Source organism: Sinocyclocheilus rhinocerous, unplaced genomic scaffold (assembly GCF_001515625.1).
Source record: "Sinocyclocheilus rhinocerous isolate Xijiao unplaced genomic scaffold, SAMN03320098_v1.1 scaffold167, whole genome shotgun sequence".
NCBI lineage: Eukaryota > Metazoa > Chordata > Actinopteri > Cypriniformes > Cyprinidae > Sinocyclocheilus > Sinocyclocheilus rhinocerous.
The window spans coordinates 291,875-305,962 of NW_015634008.1; the positions used below are offsets into that span (position 1 = coordinate 291,875).

General features: G+C 37.4%; 1 protein-coding gene across 1 annotated transcript in view; it reads right to left on the reverse strand.

Moving 5' to 3' along the window:
* Window positions 1-14,088, reverse strand: part of rasgef1ba (RasGEF domain family, member 1Ba) — a 65,731-nt gene that overhangs the window by 13,327 nt on the left and 38,316 nt on the right. The window contains exons 4-6 of the mRNA XM_016558682.1: window positions 3,923-4,105; window positions 3,313-3,435; window positions 3,043-3,180 (exon numbers count right to left, since the gene is read on the reverse strand). Of these exons, the coding sequence (XP_016414168.1) occupies window positions 3,043-3,180; window positions 3,313-3,435; window positions 3,923-4,105 (444 nt within the window). The remainder of the gene's footprint in view (window positions 1-3,042; window positions 3,181-3,312; window positions 3,436-3,922; window positions 4,106-14,088) is intronic.

Consider the following 14,088-nt stretch of genomic DNA (forward strand, 5'->3'; position numbering starts at 1 on the left):
GGATTCTTTGATGAATAGAAAGATCCAAAGATCAGCATTTATCTGAAATAAACAGCTTTTGTAACATTATACACTATTCCATTCAGTATAATTTCTATAATTTTTTTAGGAAAGAAATTATAGAAATTAATACTTTTATTTAGCAAGGATGCTTAAAATTGATCAAAAGTGATGATAAAGGCATTTATAATGTTACAAAAGATTTCTATTTCAGATAAATAGTGTTCATATCGATATCGGAATTATATCGTATCGACCGAAATTAAGAAATATATCGTGATATCAATTTTGGCCATATCGTCCAGCCCTATGACACACACACACACAGGAAATAAAGATTATTTTTTAGCAGGAGTTCTTGGCGATAACTGCTTGACATTTTGAGCAGCAGATCAGACAACTCACTTGTTGTGGAAAAATAAAAAAAGCTGCCTGTGTGCTGCCTCCACATTTTTAACCCTGGCACGAGTGTGGAACAGTCATCCACATGGCACAACCTCACAGTACAGATCACTCTGGCATTGACACACCACACCAAGGTCAAGGGTGAATGCTCTCCCTTACTTTCAATAAACAGGATTTGTGCAAAAGGTGTCCAAATGTGCACCAAACAGCTGTGCCTGCAAATGCACAACTGCGCCCTGCCTTTCCTATACAAAAGACCACATGCATAATGACAATCTAATCCGACCAGAAGCCTGAGGACCAAACTGTGGTCTGGAGACAGATGTTACGGCATCTATTCTCAGCTCCTGTGCTGAAAGCAAGAGATCTGTGACGCAACTGCCAGTAAAAAGACAGAAAACAGCAGGTCAACAAACTGCTGGCAAACTCGTCAGGACCATTGAGGTCCAGGAGAAGTCAAAACATAAAAGGCCTAACTGGAATCCACTTCATAGTGGTCTTGTTATGATGGGCTGCTAGCACTGGACATTACATTTGAAAATACACCACATTTGACTCAGATGGGCTCATGTCTAGCTATAAATACACATATTGTCTATTGTGTCTGACTGCTGTGAATCCCCCATCAATGCAGAGTCAGTGTTCCACAGTAACAGACACTCTCATTAACAAAATTCATGTACGAGTACATGCCATTCATATGGCGGGAGAAAAACAGCGACTGAATTACATAATACAGTCAAGATATTGATGGTATGAACGAATGCATTCTACACACTATGAGACGCTCTTTTCATGCACTGATACACATCTACCAGACAGTCATAACTCAAAACACAGATTTCATTTGTCTCGCCTACATCCGTAAAGATCATAAAGATACTTTGACTTTTGAATAAAGAAATCATTAAGTGGTCACACTGTTAAAAAAGAAAATTTGATCATCATTATGGCTAACATATAAAACGGTATACAATAAAGGGAAAAAAAACACTTTCAAAATCAAAAAAAAAAATTATTTAAAGGCACTAAAAATGTCATGCATCATCATCAAATAATAAATTTAAAAAAACATTTTGAATACATGATTGTAGACATAAGTATTTTCTAAAAAATAAAAAAAATTATATTAAAAGGTAAAAAAAATTTATATGTTTTGGGTCACATACATTTTACAACCTGAACTAACCTTGCCTTGTCACTAAAAGGTCAAATTACCTGATATTTGATGAGACTTATTGACCTTGACACACAGTGTAAAGATTACGCTAAACTACTTAAGGTTTTCTATAAGAATTTCACCCTTTAATGAGGCTTTTTTATTCATCATATTCAGACAATTGTATAATCTTGACACTGACTTTACACAAAAATTAATTTTAATTCAGAAATTAAAAACTTGCTCAACATAAGAGGTATATTCAGGTTATTGTATGCATGAATAACATTTTAATTCATTTTCAAATAAAGAGGTCAACTATGTCATTGACCCTTACACAGTTATAGTTCTCCATGTGGTTGTTTTTTGACTGTACATGCAGTCTTATTATCTTATCGCCCCTTTCACTAGATTGAGGAGGCGGTACAAGCACACATTTCCTCTATGAGCTTAGCAAGGCCGCAGGAGGTCATCGATCTCCTGGGTCAGGATAAAGCAGATCAATAGTCACACATGTGTTTACTACACAAGTCACCAGAGGATGAATGCTTGTCTTTTCGAGTTAGTGAACCTCATTCGTTTGGATCTGATGGGGTGGCGTCTTCCATCTTAAACTGTCTATTCTAACTAGCGCCCTGCTGTTAGTCATTACACTAATGCTCGCCAACCATGCGAGATGACCAGAGCTAGATTCAGCAAATCTCTTTTTTATTTCACTGTACATTTACAAAATCAAGAGTTCACGACAGGATGACTGTTCAGCTGTGGATGATAGAGAAAAAAACCCACAGGGACGTTTGAGGACAACACTTGATGAGAGCTGCCAACTTTATCCAAATTCAAAACAAAGCTCTGGCTGATAGACGTCAAAAGGATGTGATCATAACGGAAGGATGACAACTAGATGTAAAAAATAAAATCTAATCAAATAATCACATAACAAAACCAGTGTGGCTTTGGTTTTTATGCCCGGGAAGTTTTGAAAGCACTTGGCATGAATGATGATCTCAAATGTGGTGAAAAATCCCTTTGATGGAAACAAATGCTAAGCCAGTAGCACGGTAACAAACGAGTCAGCGCTAATGGAACTATTTAAATGCAGCCTGTGGAAAAGCACCAGTGAAGACAAAAGCGGCTAAACAAAAGAGCCTTCTTCTCACTCCTCTTGTCAGAGTGCTTTAGGACTAAAGAAATCTCAGCCCCCATTGCTCAGGTGTTGACACTCTTCTCACCCAACGTGTTACATCCTACGTCTTAACCAGTTGAATGTTAAAGAAGCCATGCTAAGACTTATGCAAAGATGTTTTATTCTGTCTATGCTAATAGTGGTACTAAAGGCATAAGCTAATGTCTTTGCACCTTCCAGGTGACTATTATTTTGAAAATGGCATTGCCCTTTAGCTGACATTACCTCAAGAATAAAAAACTAATTGTTTCCACTGAAATTATCTTCCAACACTTGGAAATGGCAGACTTACTTCATCTCCAGAACTCAGACGATGTGTTAGTTCCTTCAGGCTCTTCATCATCCTCTCATCCCTGAAGTCATAGGGAAACGTCTCCGTCCACTCAGTCAGCAACTGCAGGATCTTGGGAGCAATTTTCCTGACTCTTGCCTACAGATAACGTAAACAACATTGTAATTGCAAATTATTGTCCTTGGTTCTTAAAATGACTTGTTAATGCTAGAGCAACCATGACGACTGAAGCCACCTTTTATGTCAATCAGTGTAAAGACACTCTTGTACCTTGTCAGCCTGAGGATCAGTGAGTCTCTGCTGGTCCACACACAAATGGCACACTTTGGACATGAGCTCGTACGGGTGAATAAAGAGACGGGAACTGATCAGGAATGTGAAGATGTACGTCCTCTGCGAGTCAATAAAAAAAAAGAGATCAATGTTGGTGCAATAATACAAACCATTAATATCCGTTTTTCAATATTCTAAACAAAACTAATGTTGGACTTAAAGTAAACAAAGTGTTAACTACATAAAATGTATTTATATTTCTGGAAAATATATGTGGTTAGCTAGACTACAGCTCAAAAGGACATTTATTTTAAATAAAGTTCTTTATAATGTTACAAAAGATGTATCTCTTTATATCAGTTTAATGTGTCCTTGTGATTAAAAGTTTTAATTTATTTTTAAAAATCTTACTGACACCAAATTTTTGAACAGTAGTGCATATTGCTGAATTTTAAGTAGAGACCAATTGCAAGGCACTTTTGTGGTCTCAGTGTTTTGACATTTAAAAAATAAATCAGAGATATAAAAATAAGCATGCATGTGTTTTCAATACTCAAAATCCAATATTGTGAACTGGCTTAATACTTTTGATAATCTATACACTCACATCAGGATAGTAAGCCACCGTAGGGACCAAGTGCTCAATTAGAGCCTCCAAGGACCCTGACACCAGGTTGTTGTCATGGTAATACAGGCCTTCATAGTCCTCTTCCTTGGCCTTATAGAGATTCTTGTTGTAGCCATTAGACCCATACATTGCTGGAAAGGGTGGCGTTTGAGGCATTTTGTCCTGTTGAAGGATATAAAGAAACATCAGTCTGAGGAGCCTCCCCTAAATGCAAACACAATCAAAAACAGACATTGACGCATGAACTAATTCGTTAATGCTGAGCCTCCATCCTCAACTGAAAATTTTGTTTACCTTTGTGTAAAACACAAGGTCCACAGTATCATTATAGGAAGCTGAGTGGAAAATTACTCTTCCTCGGATGGACGACTCATGGGGATGAATATGTTGCACAACACCTCTGTATGCTGCGTGAAAGACGCGTGCGCACTCTGGCACTTTTTTTAAACTTAATTTCAATATCATGATAATACCGTATACCGTAATAAAAGCATTAGCAATTAATCGCAACATGAAAATTTGATACCGGCAGATCCCTAGTGCAAACACCTTCCTTGATGGAGCCTGTGAGAACTTGAGTTTAAATCTCCATTCGCTGCGTATTTCAGACTCACACTAGCTGGCTCTAATCCACCATAATAGCGGCTGAACGTACCGCCGGCGGGTTTCACTCACAAACACCAACAAATTAATCTTCATGGTGCTTTTACCTCACGTGGACGTACAAAACAGAGGCTCTTTTAACTTCGGTTTGATACAAAAAACACGATGACCTATGAGATCTAGTGCCTCTGAAAAGAAGCATTCTTATTTTCCCCCTCAAAACCAAAACGTGGGTCATTACAAATGAGAGTCCTATGAGTCAATCAGCATTAGCTAGAGGTGATAAGCAGCCAAAAGCAGTCCTTCACCCACACAAAGAGCTCTGGCTCACATTGCATCCCTCCCTCCTACTTCTGTATCTTCCAGGCTCTCGTGGAAAGGCAGAAAGTGAGTTTTGCACATGTCAATGCATCGCCTAATCACGTGGATGGATCCAGCACGCCAGCACGAGCTTCTGTGCCATTTCAGAGATCAGCTCGTGACTTTCAGTGAGATTCCTGGACACAGCACATATGGGCCCCTCAATGGAGGCATTCACAGCTATGGCACGGGGCGTCAAGGGACACCCCAAACAATGCACAGTCCCAATGGCCGCCTGCCTATTCAGACCCACAGGCGTTTGGGTGCCAGAGTTGGACAGGAGTGCACAGGAGGGAGGGGGTGTTGTATGATGAGGTATATTCTCAGTCCAAGGCCCCCCACAGAGACCTCCTTCATAAAACCATTGGCATTAGCATCAAAATGGAGGCCCGAGAGGTCAAGGCAGCAAACGCCCCCTGCGCATCTGCTTTACCATGTGTTATACCATCTGAGCACGTCAATGAGATAAAAAGAGCGGAAGGCCAAATGATGTCAAGAATGATTTTGCGCTCATCACCAGAAATTGACTATTTGTCAAGTCCTATATGAATGACGCCTCTGGGAACCACATACAGTTTTATTCTCTCACTCATATTCTGCAACAGAATTTGCCTGAACTTTCATAAAAATAAACCATTTTATTGTTTTTGACCAAACAGTGTTGAATAAAGTCCACTTTTGTCTCATTATATGGTCAAAAAGCAGGATCCCCCAGCGCATCTGCTCATGCAACCCTATTAGTGAAGCCCCCAGGCAACAATGCAAATCTGCTAAAACAGAAAAAGTCAAAGCCCTTTTAAACACTCTAGGTGCACCAACTGCTGCTCGATTGAATTCTGTGAGCGAATAAAACAATGCTGAAGCTGATTAGTAGCAGGGATTCTGGATGTGTTTACTTTTTGGTTGCAGGTGTCAAGTATGGCCGGCCACATGTCCTCTCTCCTGTCCTGCTCAAACAAACACTGAGCACAGCCTTCACCGCAGGAGCTGTATAGTGTATAAGCAAACAAAAAGGCCCTTGCTTTCACACAATTACTGCACTGTTTTTGTCAGGGCTTTTATTTTGACCATATAGAATATTTGGCATCCTTGCACGGCTGCATTTTAGATAGTTATGACTGTCAGAAAGCTGAAAACATTCAGTCCCACCCACATGTTGACTGTAGTGTCGATTACTGTGGCTCTAGATCAAAACGGGCTTCCTCAAGCATAAAGCAACACTCAGCAAGATAAATAAACGGTATGATCTTCGGGGTTCCCACACCTTTTGACCAATACATTTCCATGATTTTACACTCAGTTAACCCTACTGGATAAGGACAAAGTTGATAAAATATAATAAATTATTCATAAATACTTAAAAACTTATCAAAAATAATTAAAAATAAATACAATTATTCTACATATACTATACACAAACATATATATTGTCATGGAAATGTCTTGAAAATTTCAATATTGTAAGTAAAATACTGAATAAATTCAAAAATACCTTGAAATTGAACTTTTTATATAATTTCAATTGAATTTAAAGTTACATTTTTTATTTGTAGAATACATACTCAATGCTTCCTCAAAAAGCAACACTCAGCAAGATAAATAAACGGTATGATCTTCGGGGTTCCCACACCTTTTGACCAATACATTTCCATGATTTTACACTCATTTAACCCTACTGGATAAGGACAAAGTTGATAAAATATAATAAATATTATTCTACATATACTATACACAAACATATATATTGTCATGGAAATGTCTTGAAAATTTCAATATTGTAAGTAAAATACTGAATAAATTCAAAAATACCTTGAAATTGAACTTTTTATATAATTTCAATTGAATTTAAAGTTACATTTTTTATTTGTAGAATACATATTCAATAAATAGAAAATTAAATTACAATTTTTACTTACATTATTGAAATTTCTATGATATTTCCATGACTTCTTAAGGTCAGTTTCATTGGAAATCACAATTTTAAAATTCCTTGATATTTACAGGTTTTCTGTGGCTGTGGGAACCCTGTCTAATGCAAATGTGGAGGGTAAAACAACAAAACCCAAACGCTCCGGACTGTTTTGAAACAGTATCCTCAACAACAGGTTGTGTTGTGCTCATTGGCATGTTATTAGGAGTTGTAAAGTTGTTGAGGCAGTCTTGACTTTAAAGGAAACTTTATGCTGAATATAAAAAATACCAAAAAATACCAAGGATCAAGATATCAAGATACAAGACACCAGTATGACACAACATTGTCGGCTTTCAATAAATTCAGCAAAAGGATCAAATTGAGTCTTGGTCTTTTGGTTTCTGTCAAAGTGGATTACACATTAGCCTTGGGAAATGAGCAGGTGTGTGTCTGTGTGTGTGTGTGTGTGTGTGTGTGTCTAAGACGGTGGGGGAAGGGAGCTATAACTTCACTGAAATTACACAAGTGTGTCTGAGTAAATAAAGGGCTTGGCTGGTGATACAGATTAGCAGGGCATAGTGTCCTTCCCAAGTAAAAGCACTTCCAGCTGCCTGCATGACTGCTATCACAGAGGCAAAGTCCAGCCAAATTACAGCGACCTGATGCAGATCAGCATTTCAAAACAGAATCAAATGTCTCAAACACTCTTCTTTCCACAATCTTGACCAAAACAACCCTTCTTTTTGATAGAAAAGAGGCACAATATAAGGCTGTTGATAAACAACACAGATTAATCAAGTAAGGTAAGACAATCTGCTTAAGCCCCCAAATAGCTTACTTATTTGATAGTGGGGAAAAACACATGGGTAATGATAATCTGAAATCAACAAGGGAATATCAGCAACCCTCCAGTTCCCATACCCACCCAAGACCACTACCATACTAATAAATATGATAAATGAAAAATGATTTCCTCACTGAAAACTCTCAGCAAACACTCTACACTTCCATAAAGCTGCCATCTTCATCCTGCAGTGCAAACCATCAGTTTAGCACACACCATGCACACTATATTTTTAAGCCAATTTACTGTAATTTTATAACATCCTAAACAATAAAATACATAGACATTTACACGGGACTTTAAGATTTCACTAATCTCAATGTGTTTTATAGACTTGGAACTGCAGTTTTAAAATTCCTTCTTATAACCAGTTTTCCCTGACTGTGGGAACCTAATATGGATGTAGCTAGTGAAGTAAATGAACATTACAGTCATTCAGTGAAATATTATACATTAAAGTACCATGCCAATACAACAAATAACCAATAGTATATAGCAATCATTCATTTCCATGGCAGTATATCAAATTACATGACGGCTTGGTTGTGTTCTACATTTGTTGTACATTGCATATCGCACTTGTAAGAACTCACACTCAAGACCACCAGCATACTAGCACCACAGGTCACATTCTCCATTAATAAGGTTAATATGATCAGCACGGAATATCTGTTGGTAACATATGTAAGTATACACTTCCATAAAGCTGCCATCTTCATCCTGCAGTGCAAACCATCAGTTTAGCACACACCATGCACACTATATTTTTAAGCCAATTTACTGTAATTTTATAACATCCTAAACAATAAAATACATAGACATTTACACGGGACTTTAAGATTTCACTAATCTCAATGTGTTTTATAGACTTGGAACTGCAGTTTTAAAATTCCTTCTTATAACCAGTTTTCCCTGACTGTGGGAACCTAATATGGATGTAGCTAGTGAAGTAAATGAACATTACAGTCATTCAGTGAAATATTATACATTAAAGTACCATGCCAATACAACAAATAACCAATAGTATATAGCAATCATTCATTTCCATGGCAGTATATCAAATTACATGACGGCTTGGTTGTGTTCTACATTTGTTGTACATTGCATATCGCACTTGTAAGAACTCACACTCAAGACCACCAGCATACTAGCACCACAGGTCACATTCTCCATTAATAAGGTTAATATGATCAGCACGGAATATCTGTTGGTAACATATGTAAGTAAACCATTCTGTCTCGCTTGAACGTAATTTATTGACCGATGAACACAGAGCAGGTCGAAAATAAACAATCAAAATGCATGCAAACCAAGCCGCCTATTGAACGCATCGAGCGCTTCTGTAAACACAGATTGAGTTTCTCACCTCGAAAGGGTCCGAGACTCCGCTGTAGATCAGCCCTGCAGAAGTTTGGCGATATATGGCTGCGCAAGATGAACCTCCGGACGTATAACAATACACTTCAAAAAATGATTCTCAATTCATACGAAACTAAAAAGAAGTCACGCTGCGTATTCCCAGGTCATACGGATACTGACTGTGACACTCAAGCGCATGATCCTTAAAAACATACCCCAGTCAGTACGTGCGACGCGCTATACTAAGCAAGTGCGCTGATCCACTGAGCGCGCGAATAATAAATGATAGTAGGCGGCGCTGTGAAATCCAGACAGCCAATCAGCGGACAGCACCAGACACCCGCGTGCATGTCAGCGCGCGCCCATCAGTGTACGCTTGAAAACGAAAACATATGGGAATTTTACTAAAAGAGAGAGACAACTGAAAGAAGAACTAGGCTAAATGCCTGTGTCAGCGAAAATCCCCTTAAAATAATCTTCATGGTTACTTACAAGTCCGCCATTATATCCTGAAAATCTCATTTGAATCTAGCAGAAACACATTTACAAAAAAGATGCAGGGCTAATGAATTTATCATTTCTCATAACCCACACAAATGCATTTATTTATTTATTTGTCCAAAAATACAGAATTTTATAAATGTTAGCATCACTGTGTAATGGAAATATTTTGGTGAATCCCCCTTATGGTAATATACTGAGACCATACCCTACACTGATAATATATATATAATCCCACCCCCCAATGTTAGCATCACTGTGTAATGGAAATATTTTGGTGAATCCCCCTTATGGTAATATACTGAGACCATACCCTACACTGATAATATATATATAATCCCCCCCCCCCAATTCATCTGGTTACATCTGGTAAATGTAATGTTTACCTGCATTATCTTTATTTTTTTTTTAGGTTAAATTAAATCTGTGAAACACACTATATACCCACCCTGTCTCATTGTTGTATAGCCTAATTGTTATTGTGTTTTTTTAATGTGCTATTTATTCACGATAGTGCATGTCTAAGAAACAATCAGGACACCTGGACTTGGATTTTCACTGATACTGGGTAGGAACCCCACACTAGACACTGCAGTGAATACCTGAAAGAGTTCACAGAGAGGTTTTCGCTCTCTCATTGCAGGTCAAGGGGCCGAGAGCTTGTCACCTCTCTCACCTGAGGTGTGATAAATGAGCTTCAGTAGCATATTCTAACAACAATGGTCTCAATCTGTCTGTCGTTTAAATTGACAGAACAAATTGATTCACCAGATAAACTTTCACTCACTCCACGGTTAACCTAATAATGCTTCTGAACATATAACTACACAGTTTCCACAGACCTATAGTTAAAATTACTCATTGAAGGTAAGGACATTGCAAAAAAATATCACAAAGTTAATCCATGTGATAACTCAAAAATCATATTTCATGTCTATGTACTTATTTGTTAAGAAGCAGTGAAAAAGCAGGATAATGTGTGTGCTGGGGTCCTGAATGTCCTCTCGGGGGTTATTTGCATTAATGGCTGGCTGACTCTCTTTAACAAAGTTATATTTTCATAAACGTGTGTGTATCAAATGTCTTAAGCAGACCAGCACCTTAAAATCATATTTGATATCAAACCAGTACATAAAAATAAAAAATAAAAAGCAAGCAGAATAGCACAAATTTGTAAAGCTTTAAATAAAAGACATGAATGAATCATCTCTAAAATCTGCATCTCAAAAGACTCTTTAAACGTGGTGTGAAAATTGGGATGTTTCTTTATGCCTTTGACAACCAGTCTGAATAAAATCTGAATATGGGGAGCATTATGCTTGAAAACAACCATTCGCAGATCTCACATCTTGGCTAACACCTCCACAGTGGGCCCACAGTTATGTAACCTCTGTGTATTCAAAGTCATTGTTCATCATGTAGAGTGTGTGGAGGAGTTCGTAAAGATATGAAGAACTAACACAGTTAAGCTCTCTGCAAAAGTTAACACTTCTATCAAGAACCAAAGAGCAACAAAATGTTGAAGAGAAACAGCTACAAGTCCATTCAAGTCCAGCCGTTCTCCCCATTAAATACACATTTGAGGTTAGTCAGCACAGACTGTTTGACCTATAGCTTCCCCTCTACTCCAGAGGTACTCACACCCTTGTTTTGTTGTCCTAGATGGGGTATTATGAATGTGAAAAGTGAGAAACAGCACAAATTATTTACGTTTGAAATGGTTAACAAGAATGCATGATGAACATAGTGCCTGCTGTTCCATTTTAGTTTTTTTACTTCAAAGATTGGTCCCTAAAACAGAATGAGATAAAAATGTATATGACGAACGTTAAATTGAAGTAGTTGATTATCCCAATGAAACATTTTAATGTTCCAAAACCATTCAAAATCTAAAACATGTATCAAGAGTCTTTCAAAACACAAAAGTCTATGCAAGTATGTTTTTACACATATAAGAATGATAAGCATGTGAATTCTCAAATCGGGATCCTAATCCACAACTATTCGGTGGAAACAAATGTACTAGCAGTTGATAAAGATGATCAGGCACTGTGTTAAGAACAACAGTATATTAGCTGTAGTTAACCTAAGTGCTAATGTACTGCAGAAACCTTAGTATACCATATGGTTATGTGTGTGTGTTATATCTCCATTACTTGAGGGCAAGTATGTCACAATCAGCTTTGTCTTTTGATCTTTGGTGTCATTCTGTTATCATATTGTTTAATAGCTACTTCATTTCACAAGTGCATTCATTAAAATAGATTTACAACACTCCATATTCACCAATTATAAGAAATAATATTATGCCAAATTGGGTGTGATTTTGCCCCTAACTAGTCAATATAGACAGATAGAGACATTCACTACCTCAGCAAATCAAGCTGACCCTTACCAGACATACCAATGTCTAACTAAAGATTGACTTACATCATATATGAATTCCGACCCAAATATTTTATGCAAGTCAGCTGAGGAAAAGCACTCAGACTCCAGTCCATCAAATCAAGTGCACTGACTCCAGACCAGCATTCCCCAACCCAAGTTTTAACTTCACAATCATTGGGAAGAATCAAACTGGCCTCAAATCAGGAATAATGGGTGGCAACCAATCCCAGCCAAAGGGTAGGTCAGTACAGTCTACTGCTTCTTCTACTCAATCATCATTCATAGATCCTCATTAGTACCTCACATTTTACGTCAAGATGATCACATGCATGGAAAAGTCCAAGCATGGAAACCAATGTGACTCAATGCTCAGAATTAGCTTCCAAATGAGGAACAAGATGTGTTGCTTCCTGACATTTAATGTTGCCAAAAAAAACCTTTGTAAAAATGTGAATGAATAGTTAAATGAAATCCCAATCTATATCTCATAAACTTAACTCTTTAACAATTTTTTGTAATTTACTGAATAAATTAATTCAGTTTCATGGTCTGCACTAACCCGGCCATCTTAATCTGTTATTTATTATTACTATATGTATACTACTATTTACATCATTCAAATGTAGTATCACACTCTGGGAATGTTTTAGTGAAAAGGCTTTACCTATTCCTTGAAGTCCAGCTACTTAAACCCAACACTTTTCCTACCTCTCACAAAATATGCTGAGATAGACATGATCAATTTTACTCAAAGTCTGTATAGACTTGTTCACAAACATACCAGGGAAACCCCAACTGGCAAGTAAAGAATGGCTGAAGTACTTTCCCAGTCTATTTCTCTTAATGGCTTCAAGTTTTACTTTATGCTCTGCAAACTGATACAGATCACACAAGTGGACCCCTAACTACACAAGTCAGTTATAGTCAAATGCAACCTGATGATTAAAACCATATGAAAATATGACTGGATTTGATTTGCCAAGAATGTGGTCCATATATACGTTTCCAGAGTAATGTCTGAAGCACAAATTTTTTCACAGTTGGCCTAGTTCACTGTTTGCGTGAGCCCGAGGAGAACGCCTTTATGTCTCTGCCTGACAAAACCGCTCACATCCCAGAAACCAAAAAATAGGGCATCTCTAACTGCGAGAAACCTTGATGCGAAGTTCAGTAAATCCTCCCCCAAAAAAAGCTCAACAACAACAGTGAAAAAAAGTTCTGTCACAGAGATTTGTGTTTCTTCTGAGGTGACCTCAGCACTGACGGCTTTTCATTAGGATCGCTGTGACAGATAATAACCCACTGAACTCATCCCTGAAGGTCGCAAAGATCTCGCCTCTCCCCTCCCATTCTACAACAACAGATGCCACATGATACAACAAGTCACAGATGGAGCAGATAAGATCAAAGGACAGGTGTAACAGCAACCAGAGACTTGGCTCGTATTCTGAGAGAATCAACAATTACTAAAGGGCAAACACTTTTATCATTGTTGTTGAAACTGTTGTTGTCTCAAAGTGTTTCAAGATAAATCTAAAAATACTATATTATATTAAAATATTGGACATTAGAGTAAGCATAAATTAGAATCATAAAATCATACAAAATGCATGTTATTTTTTATTTAGTAGTGACCTGAACAAGATATTTCATAAAAGACGTTTACATATAGTCCACAAGAGAAAATAATAGTTGAATTTATAAAAATGACCCCGTTCAAAAGTTTACATATGTTTGATTCTTAAAGGGGTCCTATTATGCCACTTCAAAAGGAGATATTTTATTTAACAGAAATCACTTTTCAAAAACTACTATTTTACCCAGCGCTGGGTTGCATTTAACCCAGCATTTTTTAGAGTGCACCCGAGGAAAAGGAATTGTTTTGTCACATTTTCAAGGATTAATCTTTACCAGTCAGGGGTCCACATCACTTGCATGCCTTCAAATTACACTTCAGACTTGGGTACCCAAGACATACATGAGAAATCAATTCTTGATATTCTATTAATAACTATGTTTCTACACTCTGAAAAATGCTGGGTTAAAAAGGGACAACCCCAGCTATTGGGTTGTTTTGACCCAGCGGTTGGGTTCAAATTTGATTCTTAAAGGGGTCCTATTATGCCACTTCAAAAGGAGATATTTTATTTAACAGAAATCACTTTTCAAAAACTACAA